General features: G+C 39.7%; 1 protein-coding gene across 2 annotated transcripts in view; it reads left to right on the top strand.

The window, feature by feature from the left end:
- The window catches only part of LOC149262130 (uncharacterized), a 145,622-nt gene extending 128,316 nt beyond the window's left edge, over positions 1–17,306 (top strand). For both annotated transcript variants that reach the window (XM_089423449.1, XM_089423453.1), the window contains exon 5: positions 17,037–17,306. In XM_089423449.1, the coding sequence (XP_089279575.1) occupies positions 17,037–17,102 (66 nt within the window). In that variant the 3' untranslated portion in view covers positions 17,103–17,306. The remainder of the gene's footprint in view (positions 1–17,036) is intronic.
- Positions 17,307–17,567: the final 261 nt, after the last annotated feature.

The following is a 17,567-nucleotide window of genomic DNA, read 5'->3' on the forward strand; positions in this document are numbered from 1 at the left end:
ATTCTCCTTGCTTCTCCCTTCTTCGGACCCAACACATTCACCGAGATGCTTCTATCAATGTTGGGCTGCTATATTTTGTCTTTTACCTCTCCTTAGCCTTCCTTTTATAACTTTTCGTAGAGCTAAATCCTTAACCCTAATCTTGAAAGTGATTGACATCAAAGATTGGATCTTGCCTCACTTGAGATCAAGAGTTGAGATTAAAATAGAATCACTAAAGTAAATATTTTACCTTTCCCAAGTTTAGTTTAGCTCAATAAGTCAACATAATAATGATGTGCTTTTTCTAAGTTGAACCTTGGCTAAGTTACAATGCAACTTGCTCACACTTGAACAAGTGTCCAAGGAGATCTTAGGCGACTTCTGCATGCCTAGATTTTGATTTTATATCCTTTATAAATGCAATTCCTAAATCATGAGCCACAAACAACCAACACAAATTCACTTTTATGCAAAAAATTGCCCTAAATACCCTAGTGGCTAACCTTAGACGTCTAGGAACAAGGGAAAGAGGAAGAAATTCAATAAAATTTATGGATGATCCACATAACAGAGATTATTGCTTTATCCAACAAGGGTTTAATGGAGTCTTGTTGTTAAAATTCTGATGTTCTATGCTGTAACAATCACTTATTACAGAACTTATTTATGCTGCAATATTAGTTAAGCAATTGTAGATAGAATATAAACCAAATGCACAGTAGAAGACATCCAAGAACATAAAGGGACACATAGAATTTAGGTCCAATGATTAGGGCAAAACCTACAAGGGGAAAACCCAACCAAATTCTTATTCTATTAGATATCAGTTGTTCAGCAGTGATACAAAGTACAATGAGAGATCAAGAGAATGAGTAAGTTCACCCAAATCTAAATAAGCTATAGCGTGAAGATCACTGGTAGTAACAACTGATGCAAGCACTGAATCAACTTTCAAGTTCTACTCTTACTCTCCAAGTCTCTCTTCTTCACAATCTTCTTCAAGTCTCTCCAACTCTCTCTCTCAATTTCAAATCTTTCTTTCACAACAAGTAGTGAGTGGAGAAGATATGAGGCACATATATATATAGGGAGAGCGACAAATTCATGCCATAAAAGAGGAGCTCGTATGCCAAATAGGGAAGAGTAACTTAGGCATTATGGAGAGAGGCAACACATGCTTTCAATAGAGGAATTTCACAACCCTGGAGGAGTGTAACTCATGGCCTTTTAGAAAGTGTAACTCATGCCATTAAAGATAGAGGGTAATGAATGGCATTTAAGGAGAGGTACACATGCCTTTGTAAATTATGCATTTAAGAGAGAGTGTAACAGATACTTTAAAGTTTGCATAAGAGGAATCTTTTAGGACATGCCTTCAATGAGCGTGTAAGAGGAATATGCCAAGTCTTTCATGAGAGTGTAAGAGAGAGAAACGTAGAGTCATGTGAGACATCAAGGAGAGAGGGGAGCGAAGTATGAAGGTAAGGAGACTTGAATTTCTTTTTGATAATAATATCATAAGAATAATGATAATAGTAATGATAATATTGATGATTAAGTAAAAATTGAACTCTTAGGATTGATTAATGATAAGTTGTGTGATTTTCCATCAACTATACTTGATTACCAATTGATACAAATTGTTTTACTATTTTTGGAAAGTCATACTTGAGATGCTAGACATGACTTTCTATTTTTAGAAAGTCACTCCAAAATTGTCAGAAATGAAATTTTATTTAAGGAAATTCATCCCTGAGCTGCCAATTTTCAACACTCCCTCTCAGCTAGGGAGGAATTTCTTTTTGCAACAAAGATCTTTGCTTTCTCTGCTCATCTTTGTTCATCTCTGCTCTGAAACAATGATGTTTTAATCTAATGAAGAAGAATCATCATAGGGGAGATTCATCTATCATCCTATATCCATTGATCTTCCCATCTTGACACAAGCTTGGGGGGATTACCATATATGACAAGGATTGTGCACAACCAAGTTTCACCTATGCTTGGGGGGATTACCACTTGTCAAAACATGACGAGGATCATGCTCAATCAAGCTTATCAATAAGAGTCAAGTGGTAGAACACCTGTATCCATAGACTTTGGGGGGATTACCACTTGTCAACACATGACAAGGATCTTGCACAACCAAGTCTCATCTTTGCATGGGGGGGATTACTACTTGTCAACACATGACAAGGATCACGCACAACCAAGCTACACCCATTGCCCAGATGGGTGATAATCCCAGCAAGCCCATTATTTTATTATTAGAACATTATTTTATTTTTGGGCTTATGTAGGCCAAGGAGGCTAATTCGAGCTCCTAAGTTGTTTATAAATATTAAATACAAGTGAGGTGAGGTCATTTCTCGTCATCACTTGGGTTTTGGATCTCTTATCTCTCTCTTGATATTTTCGCACTTTTTATAAGGGTGAATTGGAGCTTTATGAATGAGTTTTGATGTGTGAATATTGGTCTATCTTGGAGCTTCTTAATTGTCAATTGTGAATGGTTGGATATACTCTATTACATGTAAGTACACACTTTTGATGATATTCTTGTTTACTTTTGTCATATATGCAAGATTGGGATTTTTGCTATTCTAGGGCTAATTGCTGCATGCATTTACTGCTTAATATTGTAGAATTTGTTTCTATTATAGCATTCATCCAACATATGGACCATGTAATGTGAGCGAAATATCCCAGGGGTAAAATTTGACCTTGACAAGCCATTCCTCTTGTGCATCGAAGTATAAAAGCTGCGAGGTTGCTTCCTCTTGACGTAGAAGGCAAATCGAAGTAATCTTGAGGCCTCCTTGACTGGAAACCAAGAAAACATACTCTTACTCAACATAGACTCCATTTTCCCAAAGATTAAGGTAATGATCCCCCAAGGGTGGTCACTCAAATCCATATTTTCTCACATCCTTTTGGGATTGGCCACATTGGGATGACTAGGGCATCCTTTTTCCGACAAGTTAGCCATAAAAAAAATTCGATCTCCTAGGGTCTCTTGCGCTGGCCTTTCCTCTAGCCCTCCAAATTTGAAGCAATTTTGACGGTGGAGTTGGAAGAAAAGTCAAGCCCTAGCTTCGGGTTCAAAACCTGCCTTGCTATCCCCAAGGCTAGTGCCTCATAGGGTCAAACAACATCATTGAGTGAAAATACTTTCTTTGATCCTTCCCACCTTGTCTAGGGTAAGAATATCATTGGTTGTTTCATATCTTCCTCATACCCTAGACTGGGTTCACTTGGCCCTATATGGTCCTGCTCCTTCAAAGGACCATTCTTCAAGAACCATCCAGGATACCAATTCTAAAAAGGATTTTAGGGTTTGGGGAACTCCTTTACAAAGCATATTCCCATACACCTAACCCCCAAAATCCTCTCTCTTCCCTTCCCTAGAATCTATACTACCTTCCTTAGTGAGCAAGCAAGCTCCATCTTTCAAACTTTTTTGGGAAAGGGTTAGTTTGGATCACTCATATCCATTGACTTATCATTCATTAGTGACTCCAATACATATTGGGTCTCCTCCCATTGGTGAAAGTCCGTAAATAGAAGGAAGCCTTAGCTGAGGTGATAGTAGGCTAAGTCTCCATTTGTTTCCCTTGGCCTAGCATTTTCCCTTTGAGGGATTCCCCTTAGGTCCCCAGCTAGTTTGAGCTGTAACATTTTGGCGCCATTGTCAGGGAAGGAGTAGGTCTACCTCCCTAGTGAATCATTGAGGAATTGATTCATTGATGACATTTATAAAAGATTCCTCTGGTGACTCCACTCATTGTCGAAACCCCTAGTTTGCTTGAAAGTGATAACATTCCTCCTCTAACTAGGGTTGCTGTAAAAAGGGGAAAGCGAACTCCATCACCCATTGGAACCTCCCTTTTCCACAAATTCGAGGAAGTCAGTGATACATCTCCAAAGATGGCATCTACTTCAAGCATTGACTCTGAAAGGGATCAACCCAAGATGACCGAGAGTGAAAGACAGTTAGTGTCTTTGCTCCTTCGAAATTGAGTAACAATCCAAAACCATTACCTGAGAAATTTAACCGATGGTTGCCCAAATTCAAAGGGGATGCTACTTGGATTGCCCATGGTTTTATCGAAGAATTCTACTGACAAATGTCCCCTAGAATGATATTTGATGAAGACAGGATCATGATTCTTTTTGCCTTGTCACTTGAGGGACAAGCAAGAGATTAGTATTTTAGCCTTCCCCCTGGATGCATAAAGGACTCCGATGAATTTGAGGAGCTATTCATGAAAAGGTGGTAATGCAATGCCCAAGGAACCTTCAACATTGAAAAGTTCTACCAAATAACTAAGGGAAGGGAAGATGTGCGAGAGTTCATTCAAAATTTTGATATGGTAGTCAAAGATATATCTTATCATTTGAAACCATCTAAAGCCAATATCCTTGACAAATTCATAAAAGGCGTGGGGGGTCCCTCACCTATGTATTGAGGGATAAGAAACCATCCACTTTGGCTAGGGCCAAAGAAATGGAAATGTAAGTTGAAGAGAACCTACGAATTTCAAAGGTTGACATCAATGATCACCCTAGAGCCAGATATGAAACCAAGAAGGTGAAGTCCAAAGATCAACACAAAGAAACCTCCTTGCTATTCTCAAAAAGATGGAAAGGTTCACTGAAGAAGCCGATGCACGTGATAGGGTTATCATGAACAAAATCACCGCCTTAGAAAGGACCCAAAGGTCGAGTTACATCCCTAAAGGAAAACTTTTTCCCAAAAAGAAAAGTGAAGAAGATAGGTTGAGTTTTTCAGAAATCCCAAACACATTGGCTCTAACTAATGCTGTTGAGTCGGATTCTTCATCTAAGGACGAGGAAAGTGAAGGGGATGAAAGTGAGGAAGAACAAACTGATGAGCAAGCCAATCTTGTGGAATTCGATGTCTTCAACATTTTGCTAGGAGGATCATACACGCATCCTTCCATTAGTGAGGTCACCCTTTAGGAAGAAATGGAAGAACCCATTCTTAATTCCGATAGCCAAGGAAGATTCAAAGGGGTCTAATATTCCAGAAAGGAAAAGGGAAAAAAACCCTCACCACTAAGGAATCACCTAAGGAAGATCCGTCACCTAAGCAAGCCCCTCCTAAAGAATCCATCCCCAAAGTTCCTCCCAAGAAGGATCTCCCAACAAAAGTCAAATAAAAAAAGGATCCTCCTAGGAAAGAATACAAGAAGAGGGAAAAGGAGAAGGAAATTAAACTTGACATTGATATAGGGCTTGTCGTAGGAAAGCTGACTATACCTATTCCCCTAAAGGAGATTGCTAAGCTTCTCGAGCAACAACAACAACTTAAGAAGTCCCTGGGAATTCAAGATGAAGAATTGCTTGAAGATTTGCAAAACATTCATGTTCTTGATCGAAACTCCAGGCACGATCCTTTCTTGCTTATTTTGGCTATCAATGACCTCTTCTTAATACTTATAGAATTGTATGTTAGACTCAGGGGCTTCCACTAATATCATGCCTTTGACTGTTATGAAGCAATTGGGTCTTACTATTACTCGGCCATATAAAAGGGTGTGTGGTTTTAATTCGAAACCTGTGGAAGTGGAAGGCATCATCAAAGACCTTAAGGCCTCTTTAGCTAGGAATCTCGATAGATCCGTCCTCATGGATGTTATTATTATTGATATTCCTGATATGTGGGGGATGTTATCCCGAAAATGGGGAGCTACCGTTGGGGGGCATGTTCAAATGGACCTATCATATGCAACCATCCCGCAATCCTATGGCACTCCGTTTATCCTTTATAGGGAACCTGCTTATTTGCCGCATGTCATCAAGCCTGGACCATACTATGAGACATGCAAGGCGGAGGAACCTTCCCATATCCTTCCTACCCAGGAGATTTGAATCCTCAAGCGACCAATCTCTCAACAAGCAAGAAGTGGAAGCCTAAGAAAGAATATAGGGTTGGGGATTTAGTCTTGGTAGATAAGGTTCCCATACCTGTCAGGGTTCATGGAAGGGTTGTGGATGACTATTACTACATTGCTAAACTTAACGATGAACTTTGGCCTCAACCAGACAAATTAAGTCGTATCACCTCCTTCCTGAGACTTGAATTATATCATATGCATGGTAGAGTAGGATGCATTGCAAGCTGATTTTTGCATTAGAAATAACATCATATGATTTTTCTCATGGTAGATAGATGCATGTTTACATATTTTGTTTTTTGTTAATTTTATGGCCTAACATATTAGCATGTGCGATCATGAGATGCCGCGAAAGCATGCTTCCCCATGTTTTTCCATCTAGTATATGTGTAGGTGACAGGTCTACAGTAACCAAGAGATTGCTGGAGTTCTCATGACCTCCCGTTCAAGTAGCTTCACCCATTTCTTTGAGAGATCATGTCCGAGTTAGAGTTAGATGTTACCCACCATTTTGTGAGTAATATCCCTTGGAGAAATTTTTTTCTGCAAGATGGTCCTCAGCCGGTAGCCAACAACCCTTTGCAACCACTAGTTAGCTTATTGTGCCATTTTCTCCACCACCTGAGCCAACCATGTGGTCCCTTGCCCCTCTGCCATGATCATATGTTTGAAGGTGGGCCTCTCGAATCTAAAGGTATGCCTTGTCATTTGGAAATTGAGTATTGTAGTTTGCTTATCATGGACACTTTTGGGCATGGATTAATGGGGGGAGTCGGCAGAAAGAATGGGTTAGGTTTGTGCTTCTGTCCCCTAGACCCCTCTTGGGAATTAACTTTGATTGTAGTCCTGTGGGATCTCTTTTACTGACCATTTGGTTCTAGGGATGGTATTTCACGGGAAACCTTGATTTTGGTTGCGTGGTCCTGCTCCCTTGTCTGTTTATATTGCCCTCTTTCCATTCATTACTACCCCATCCATAATTTCTCTTGCCTAGGTCCTCATTCCTCCATTGGGTCCACATAGGGTTAGCTTGCCCCTTCCCCTTGCCCACACCTTGGGTCATGGCCTGGAATGAAGCCCAAAGGTTGATGCAGCTGAAAAGAAATTTAAAAGCATATATGGCCACATTCAACAGGAAAAGTACCACAAAATGCAAAAGATGGCTAGGACAAAAACATTTAGCACGTGGGAAAAAACCAATACATGAGCTCTACCCCATCATCATGGCCATCACCTTGGTTCCTACAAGTTCTATGAGCCTTCTTCATCATATAGGAACCCATGATTGTCCCAACCCCTTGTGGGCAATGAATTGCCCCACCTTAAAGGGGGAATTCACTGCTATATTTTATACATCATGCTCTAACCCCTTGAGCCCCAAGCAGTCAATCAAAGAAAATGATAGAAAGGCAAAAGGAATTAAAGAAGGGTGGAAAAATCAATGTCAAGGCACCTCACGAGTGCTCCCTCCTACACATTATAAACCCAAGTGTGGGCTTCTCTTTTATTAGCTACCCTTGTGCCTCAACATGTGACCCAGGGCTGCCCCTTTTCATTCCCTACTCCATTCACCTATCTGTCACATGCCACCACCTCTTGAAGGATGTACCTTGAGTATACTATCCCCTTTAGAAGTAGAAACCAACTAATAGGATTATTGGTTAACCCAATTTGGAGTTTAAGACACATTGGCACATCTTGAAGCCCATTATGGAAGGGTAGGCTATTAAGAAGTCCTACCTGTGGTCCATGATTAGGTAAGCTCATTTACTTGATTTCTCTAATGACTTGTTATACTGGAAGGCGAGGGGACACATTGGATCTTATGCAGGGTTGCAGATGGTTTCCATTTGGGGTTTGGTCTCTCTATACGGGGTCCTAACCCTCGAGAGGGTTGCATTGGCACGTAGGGTGAGCCGTGAGAGCCATGGGCCTCCATAGCAGCATATTGCACTCCATGGATCCCCACATCCATTCAAAGATTGCTTGTGGTTCACTTATTGGACGAGGAGGATCCATCTGATCCATCATGCCCAGCCAGCCCCAAATCTACACCATACACTTGGCAGAGGATCTAGGACTTCCACGATGATGTGGCATCACCTACACCATCATCCTAGCCCTTGAGGGCGACCTACAAGCATCTTCGATTTGTTTGGAGACCCATGAGGACACTTGTGTGCCCCCAGATGCCATTTAGAGCACCACAGGTTATTACCATGGGCCACCCCCTTGTCCACTGTTTTTGAGGGTCCTTCTCTTCATTATGGCACCCATGGACCTCATTAGGCCTCTTAGAGGGCCCTACGACATGCATAGATTATTATTTGACCTCTTGAGAGGCTTATCTTTTCATTTATGAGCTAGTTTGGTGGGCTTGTCACCAAAAGTTGTATTATTAAAACATTATTTTATTTTTGGGGCTTATGTAGGCCAAGGAGGCTAATTCGAACTCCTAAGTTGTGTATAAATACAAGTGAGGTGAGATCATTTCTCATCATCACTTTGGTTTTGGATCTCTTATCTCTCTCTTGAGATTTTCACACTTTTTCTAAGGATGAATTGGAGCTTTATGAATGAGTTTTGATGTGTGGATATTGGTCTATGTTCTCTTGGAGCTTCTTTATTGTCAATTGTGAATGGTTGGATATACTCTATTACATGTAAGTATGCACTTTTGATGTTATTCTTGTTTACTTTTGTCATGTATGCTGGATTTGGATTTTCGCTATAGGGCTAATTTCTACATGCATTTACTGCTTAATATTTTAGAATTTGTTTTTGTTATAGCATTTCTTCAACGTATGGGCCATGTAATGTGAGCGAAATCTCCTAGGGATAAAATTTGACCTTGACAAGCCATTCCTCTTATGCATTGAAGTATAAAAGCTGCAAGGTTGCTTCCTCTTGATCTAGAAGGCAAATCGAAGTAATCTCATGGCCTTCTTGACTAGAAAGCAAGAAAACATACTCTTACTCAACATAGACTCCATGCTTCCAAAGATTAAGGCACTGATCTACCATGGGTGGTCACTAAAATCGATATTTTCTCACATCCTTCTGGGATTGGTCACATTGGGGTGACTAGGGCATCATTTTCCCGACAAGTTAGCCATAAAAAAAATTCGATCTTCTAGGGTAATATAAGTCAAGCCTTAGCGTCGGGATCAAAACTTGCCCTTCTATCCCTAAGGCTAGTGCCTCATAGGGTCAGAAAAACATCATTGAGTGAAAATACTTTCTTTGATCCTTCCCACCTTGTCTAGGGTAAGAATATCATTATTTGTTTCATACCTTCCTCATCCCCTAGACCGGGTTCATTTGGCCTTGTATGGTCCCGCTCCTTCAAAGGACCATTCTTCAAGAACCATCCAGGATACCAATTCTGTAAAGGATTTTAGGGTTTGGGGAATTCCTTTACAAAGCCTATTCCCATACGTCTATCCCCCAAAATCCTCTCTCTTCCCCTCCCCATAATCTATACTACCTTGCTTAGTGAGCAAGCAAGCTCCATCTTTCAAATCTTTCTGGGAAAGGGTTAGTTTAGATCACTCATATCTAGTGACTTATCATTCATTAGTGACTCCAATACATATTTGGTCTCCCCCCATTTGTGAAAGTACATAAATAGGAGGGAGCCTTAACTAAGGTGACAGTGGGCTATGTCTCCATTTGTTGCCCTTTAGGTACCCTGATAGTTTGAGCAATAACAAGTCATATTGGCACTTGAAGGGTGAGCGTAGAGAGCCATGGGCCTCCACCATAGCAGAGAACACTTCATGGATCCCCAGTACCATTCAATGATTGCTCATGTTCCACCTTTTTGGATGAGGATGATGCACTTGGATCACCATGCCCAATCGGATTCACATTGCACCATACACTTGGCAGAGGTTCCAGGGTCCAAATGAAGATATGTCTCACTGCGGGAGACAAAGGGAGGACTTATGTCATCATTCTAGCCTTTACAGATAGTTTATAGGCATTATTGATCCACTTGGAGACCCATGAGGTTGTCATTGTGCCCCCACACCCACTTGGGGATGCCACATGTGACATGCTTGGATATCAAGGGGCCAACCCCTTATTCACTATGTTTGGAGCTTATTCTCACACATTGTCACATTTTGGACTCCAATAGGCCCTCTCAATGGCCCAACGACTCATCATGTTTACTATTTTTCCCTCTGAGAGGCTTATCTTTCTATTTTTGAGCTATCTTGGTGGGTTTGTCACCAAGGCATATCATTATTGTACATTGTTTTATTATTTGGGGTTAAATTAGGCAAATTAGGCCATTCAAATCCCCTATTGGATTGTATAAAGAGATGAGAGGATGATTCATTTCTCTAGTCATCACTTGGATTGGGTTTTCTCTAGGGGTCCTCCAAGTTTGAGGCAAATCCGACGGGGAAATTGAGATATAGCAAGCCCTAGCCATAAGATCAGTTCTTGCCATAGGTTGATTTGGGTTAGTTTCCTCACATGGATCACTGCACTCAAATCTCAAAAGAAAATTGGTCCTTTGATCCTATTCTCTTCCCTAATTAGGTCAAGCCCCTCCTTGGATGATCAACTCCATACCCTTGACCTAGTCTGGGTCCACTTGGGTTCTTTGTGGTCTCACAACTCTACAACTCAAATTCCACAAGGATTACATAGAATCCATTTCTTCACAAGGATCCTTAAACCTAGGAAGCCCCTTGTCAAGGTATATTCTCTAACCTGAGGGCTAAGTATCCTCATAGCACTTCTTAGAAAGCCAATCACCTTGCTTTCAAAGCAAGCAAACCCTAGGTCACACGTGTGGTTGGAATATGGACAAATTTGCCTACTTTTGACTTCGCTTCAGCTTAACTCCTCTTGACAGTTCAACTTGCTAAATAGACCTTCTTTGACCCAAACTTCGGCTCCTTCGAGTGACTGCAATTTTCGGCTTCTATTGCTGCATGATGATGCCCTAGCCTACGCATGTTTGGAGGAGTTTTAGCCCAACACAAGCTAGAAAATACTTCACTCTTTTTCCTTCCTCCTTTGCTGGGTATTAGGCTTCTTTTCTTGTTTAGATCGAACTTCCTTTAGCTTGAATGAATGCTCTCTTGGGTGAGGCCGAGTCCTCCTTTATATAGGCCTCCTGGGGTCCTTAATAGGCCGACATGTCTTCTTAGGTAGGCCGACTATCTCTTTTGTAGGCCAACTTGATGATTAGCACTTGGCAAGGTCTTGGAGGGTTATTTTGACACTTGTTATATGCCCAAGAAGGGTCATTCATACATGACAAAGACTTCCTAGACTTGTAGACTCAATGACAAGCCCTAAAAGCTCACAATGGGAGCTTGACCTAAAAATAAATTTCCCTTGAGCATGAAACCCATGCCTCAAGATCAATAATAATAAATTTATTTTTGTTATTATATCAAATACATAAAATCATGATTACACATGTCATTATGAAGATAGAACCTAGTTACATATTTCAATTGAAAGGAACACTGAGATCACTCTTGAAGAAACCCTACATTGAGATCACTATTGTTGAAGTCCTTGTTGATTTAAATCCATGGCTTCTTCTATGAAATCTGAGAACAAGTTAGAAGGAGCCTAAAACTTCAGAGCTTGGAAGACTAGGATTGATCTTATTCTTGCAAAGAACGAAGTCTTGGATATTGTGACAGGCAAAGTTGTTGAACCAATAGATAATGCAGGTAAGGAAAAGTTCAAGGAATATGACATCACTGCCATGGGTTTCATTGTGGATTCCATTAAAGATCATCCAATCCCGTATATTCTGAACTCTGATACTTCCAAGAAGATGTATGATGCACTAACTTATCTATTTACGGTCAAGAACGTTGGTTAAGCCATGAGCTTGAAGAATGAGCTCTGTGATGTAAGGATGACAAAAAATGACACTGTAGCTTCATATTTTGTAAGAATCTCTTAATTAAGGGACCAAATACAAACAATTGATGAAGCCATCTCTGAGAAGGAACTTGGGACTACAACACTCAGTGGTCTACCTAGATCATGGGATGAATTTGCAACAATTATAATTAGTTGGAAGGAAGCTCCTTCATTTGGACAACTATGAACCTATTGTGCTTAAGAAGAATGAAGGCTTATATCAAGACATAGAATGGAAGAAGCTTCTCAAGATTTTGCAGCTCGATTCAAGAAGAAGAATGGAGGAAAGAAAAAGTTTGGTTTCCAGAATTGAAAACTAAAAGGAAGACCCGCTCAACAAGGAAAGAAAGAAATGTCAAAGATTCAATGCTTTTGTTGTCATAGATTTGGTCACTACGTAAATTAATGTCCTGAAAGAGAGTGATAAAAAGAGAAAAGGAAAACAACATGATTTTGCAGCCGACATTAATGATGAACATCCAAAGAAGTCTAGAGGTGATAAATATTTCTTTTACTTTTTTTGCTCTAACATGTTACTTTGCAGATGATGATGATATTTGGCTAGTAGATAGCGGCGCTTTAAGACATGACAAGAGATCATGAAAATGTCACTAGCATGATGGAAATAAGACTATCTCAAATGGTAGAGCTTGGAGACAACCACAACTATGCAGTGAAAGGAGTTGGGAAGGCGTCCATTGAGTTGGAATTTGGTAACAACGTTCATCTCAGCAATGTACAATAAGTGCCAAGTTTGAAAAAAATCTTGTCTCTATTTCATATTTATAAGATAAAGGAGATAGAGTAACATTTGTGGATGGTGTAGTACTTGTATGGTCCAAGGGCATCCAATATAGATGATGCTAGAGTTTTTAGAATTCATGAAGGGAGATTATATAGACTTGTGGGTTAACAACTCAAGCTCTATTACATGGTGAAATTAATCCATGTGAACTATGGCATAGGAGATGTGCCCATCTTCATTATAGAGCATTGCTTGAGTTAAGTCAAATAGTTGAAGGTGTTCTTGAATTACAGATAGATAAGAAAGGCTTATGTAAAGGTTGTGCACTAGGAAAGAATATCAAGAAGCCATTTCCAAGTAGTGACAATAGAGCTAAAGATGTTTTGGATTTGATTCACTCTGATGTATGTGGTCCTATGCCTGTAAGATCACTTGGTGGTTCACTCTACTAATGTAACATTTATTGATGACTTGTCTTGTAAGATGTGGATCAATAACATGAAGATCAAGGCTGAAGTCTTCACCATGTTTCAAGAGTTCAAAGTGGAAAACTTGACAAGTAAGAAGATCCAGATTTTGAGATCTGACGATAGAGGAGAATGCACCTCAAAAGAACTTGTGGCTTTCTGTAAGAAAGTTGGGATTAAGAGGAAGTTGATTGTTCCCTATAATCATCAACATAATTGTGTGGTAGAAAGAAAGAACAAGTCTATTGAAGAATCTGTCAATGCTATGATGCATGATCAGGATTTGCCGATGCTCTTATGGGGAGAAGCATCATTGACCACTGTATACATTTATAATAGAAGTCTTCATCAAATTCTAGAAGCTACAACTCTCGAAGAAGTATTCACTAGATGAAAGCCAAAAGTTGGGCATGTGAGAATTTTTGGTTGCCCTGTTTACATCCATGTTCCTAAGGATAAAAGGAATAAGCTTGAACTTTCATGAAAGAAGGGCATATTTGTTGGTTACAACGAATTATTCAAAGCCTACATATTCTAATTCTAAAGCAGTGACTGATTGAGGTCAGTCGAGATGTCACCTTTGATGAGAATATTGCATATTGGAAGTCTAAGGAAGTTTCCATGGACTCCTACGATGAAGTAAAGCATGAGGTTTCTAAGGAAGAATGTTCAAGTTCTATAGAATGTCCTAAAGAGCCAGAAGGGCCTTGTGAACTGGTAGAACTAGTTGTTGTTCCTGAAATCAGAAAGAGACTAGCATGGCTTAGATCTACCTTGGAAGAGCAGAAGGACATGCAGCTCCAAATGGCACATCCAGAGAAAGTAAGAAACCTAAAAGGTTTTCTAGTTATGCAACTCTTATGACTAACCTTATTGATGCAAAACCTTCCACTTATGAAGAAGCAGTTAGCCAACAAGTGTGGAAGGAGGCCATGGATGAAGAATATCAATCCATCAATCCATCATGAAGAATGATGTATGGGAGATTGTGTTGAGACTAGAAAGGAAGTCAATGTTGACTTCCAAGTGGATATACAAGATCAAGCACGCTGTAGATGGAAATATCGACAAATACAAGGCACGATTTGTGGCCAGAGTGTTCTCCCAGAAAGATGGAGAAGACTATGATGAAATCTTTGCTCTAGTTGCCAAGTACACCTCCATTAGATCCATTATTTCTTTTGCTACTTCATTGGGATGGAGTTTACATCAGATGGATGTAAAGACTGCTTTGCTTAATGGTGTAATTGAATAAGAGGTGTACATAGAACAACCTCAAGGTTTCGAGGTGCATGGAAAGGCCTAATGCATAATTATTTGGGGCTAGAATTATGGCAGAAGCTTGATGAAGTGTTCATTAGTTAAGGAAAGTATGTTATTGAGATCCTTAAGAAATTTGGCATGATGGACTATAAATCCTTGCGTTGAGTGGGTGTGCTCATGGAGTTCCATTGGCAGTGCGCTCAAAACCTTTTGGGCACACTCTTTGCCAATTCAGGAACTTGGTGCTCTCAATGCTTGGAATCATGCTCCCTCCATGATTTGACCATGCTCCCTAGATGCTCTCTAGACGCTCCCTAGGTTCTTCGTGGGTGCTCCCTAATGGTAATGCGAAGTCCTTGAAGTAGTTAACATTTCCTTTATGTTTCTTTTCTACCCTTTTACTCAAATTTCCCTTGGGAGTGCGCTCAGAACCTTTTGGGCACGCTCTTTGCCAATTTAGGAGCTTGGCGCTCCCAATGCTTGGAATCATGCTCCCTCCATGATTTGACCATGCTCTGTAGATGCTCTCTAGACGCTCCCTAGGTTCTCTGTGGGTGCTCCCTAATGGTAATGCGAAATCCTTAAGGTAGTTGACATTTCCTTTTTTTTTTCTACCCTTTTACTCAAATTTTTATTATTACCATGAATTGTTTTAGGTTGTTTAAGAGTGGTTCCAACCTCATCAAACTTTATGTGGAGGAAGTAGAATTTATATCCTATTCAAAATTCAACAAACTTAGTAGATCTTAGGATTGATGGAATTATGACATTTTCATTGGACTCTATGACGTATGAGCGTATGTGGTTGGCATTTAATCAAGAGCACCAGGTCCTATATGTATCTCACTGTTGGTGGTGTTGATTGTTGAACTCTTTTGTCACGACTTTATAAAAAATGTACCCTTCACCTGAACTAAAATCATTGATTAGGCATGTTAAGCTTTTTCTACCATATTTTAAGGCTGGGTTTATGTAGTTTCATCAAAATTGGGTGGTGTGGATTGATGTCCCTAGAGGATCAAGGTAGAGGCAAAGGATGGACAAGAGGCAAAGAGTGAAGGATAATACTAATGATGTGGATCTTGATATAACTGATGGTGGAGCATTACTTGTCAAAGATTGGTGGAACATGCATGGTGGTGCTATCTCATAGGTACAACGTTTGGCAACATGGGTGCTTTTACAATTGGTGAACACTTCTTCTATAGAGAGGTGTTTAGCAACTAGCTCAATTTATTGTTTTGGACCTTTCGGTCTTCATCCTTCGGTGTGTAGATGACCTATTTTGTAAACATAACTCTTGGTCATGTAATTGTTGATAGTTGCTAGATAACCTATTTCATTGCATAAGTTAATGGTCTACTCTCTATTATATGGCTTAAAAGTTTGTATGTTTGTTTGTAATTGATATATTTTTGATTCTAGATGGTTGATGCTCAAGTGATTAATTGTTAATGTCCTATGGATGCCATTACTATCTTCATTGATGTAAAAATATGCATGTTTTCATATATTCTGCAACTAATTTGGCATTTTGCATGCTTTTTCTGAATATAAATGCAATATATGTGTGCGCGTGTGACTTTTCTCTAGATACTTTTTGGGAAACAGTGTTCCCAATGCTCCTGCTCGCGAAATTGCATGTGTGTGGGGCTTTGCTCCAGAGGATTTTTGGAAAATGGTGCTCCCGATGCTTCCGCTTGCAAAAACGATCTTGCTCCACTCCACGCTTTGGCAACCTTGTGAAGGATGTCCACCAAGCTTTGAAGAGAACTCCAATTCCCTAGGGAAGAATGCCAAGCAAGCACCCAGTTGAGGTCAAGCAACCATTGTGTAAGCTATCTCCAATGTTGCAAATCCATCATAGGGCATCTCCCATGCAACCATACATCTTGGATCATTAGGGGGATTTAGTACAATGTGTATGCCAAATCTCATGGAGCACCCCCAAACATGGTGCAAACACTGTCAGAGTAACCTGAAAGCTAATAAGAAAAAGTGAGAAGGCCCTGAATTTCTTCTTGTGTCATATCATACAAATAGTTGACCAATTTTTTATCATGGGGCTTAGGACCTGCCATTTGCAATGAGATCCTCTTCTATATGAAAGTTCAAACTGGTTGTCCATCTCATTTCGTTCTTAGCCAGAAGAATGAATGTATTGATTGTTGACATGGAAATAATCACCATATAAGATGTTATGGAGAATACCCTAAAGCTGATAGAGCTGAGTGAGGACATATAATAATCTATTATTGATTTCTCCTGATTATGATGGAAATGATTTATTGAGCACCTCTCTATCACCCTACCCTAATCCATGGTGAAATTTGAATATAGAAATGCTGCAAACTATTGGTAGATGAAAGAAGACACCCGATGAGGAAACTTAGTCGAGAGTGTAGGTAGCTATTGTTTTCAGTGAAATTTGAATATAGAAATGCTGCAAACTATTGGTAGATGAAAGAAGACACCCGATGAGGAAACTTAGTCGAGAGTGTAGATAGCTATTGTTTTCAGTGATATAAATTTTCGCATGTTACTTGTTCGAGGTAAAAAAAGAGGAGAAATATAAGCTATCAAATGAAGTCCTTAACAGAACTTTTCTTGATTTGAGAAAATGCTTCAATGGCTTACACTCCTATGTTTCTATTTGGTTTATATTTAAGATCTATACATTGTGCAGTAGTGTTGGAATTTTGCATGCTCTTCTGTTGGTCTGCTAGTTTGACCTGGTAGATTATTGCTTTGCAGGTGGCTGCCGGTGCTGCTTTGGGGTTCATCATAGCGTTCATTTTACACGTTCTAGCAAAATTGTGATCCTAATAGAGGTCTTTTGGAATTTGTAAAATATGCTTTTCCTTTGTTAGGAGTTCAATTTCAGGTTGTTCCAATTCACAGTGAAGGCTATCAATTGTTTCTAGTTATATAATTTTATTCACTACATGGATTAAAACAGTCCAACACAAACGAATATTTGATTGTCTGATAAATTTAGAATTTTTAAGAATTATTGTTTTAATATGCGTGATTCTGGATGTGAATTTCCTGCACTTAAATGGGTTGTGATATTAAATTATTGTTGAGTTGTGCAGTATAATGAAGGTTTGTGCATGGTTATCTCTTGTTTTCTCTCTCCCTCTCTCTCTATGTGTGTGTCTGTGGAGGGCTGTGATATTAAATTATTGTTGAGTTGTGCAGTATAATGAAGGTTTGTGCATGGTTCTCTCTTGTTTTCTCACTCCCTCTCTCTATGTCTGTGGCTGTGGAAAGAGAGAGAGGACA

The sequence above is a fragment of the Pinus tabuliformis genome, chromosome 6 (assembly GCF_031772625.1).
Source record: "Pinus tabuliformis cultivar Carrire ecotype Pingquan chromosome 6, CPIR1, whole genome shotgun sequence".
Taxonomy (NCBI): Eukaryota; Viridiplantae; Streptophyta; class Pinopsida; order Pinales; family Pinaceae; genus Pinus; species Pinus tabuliformis.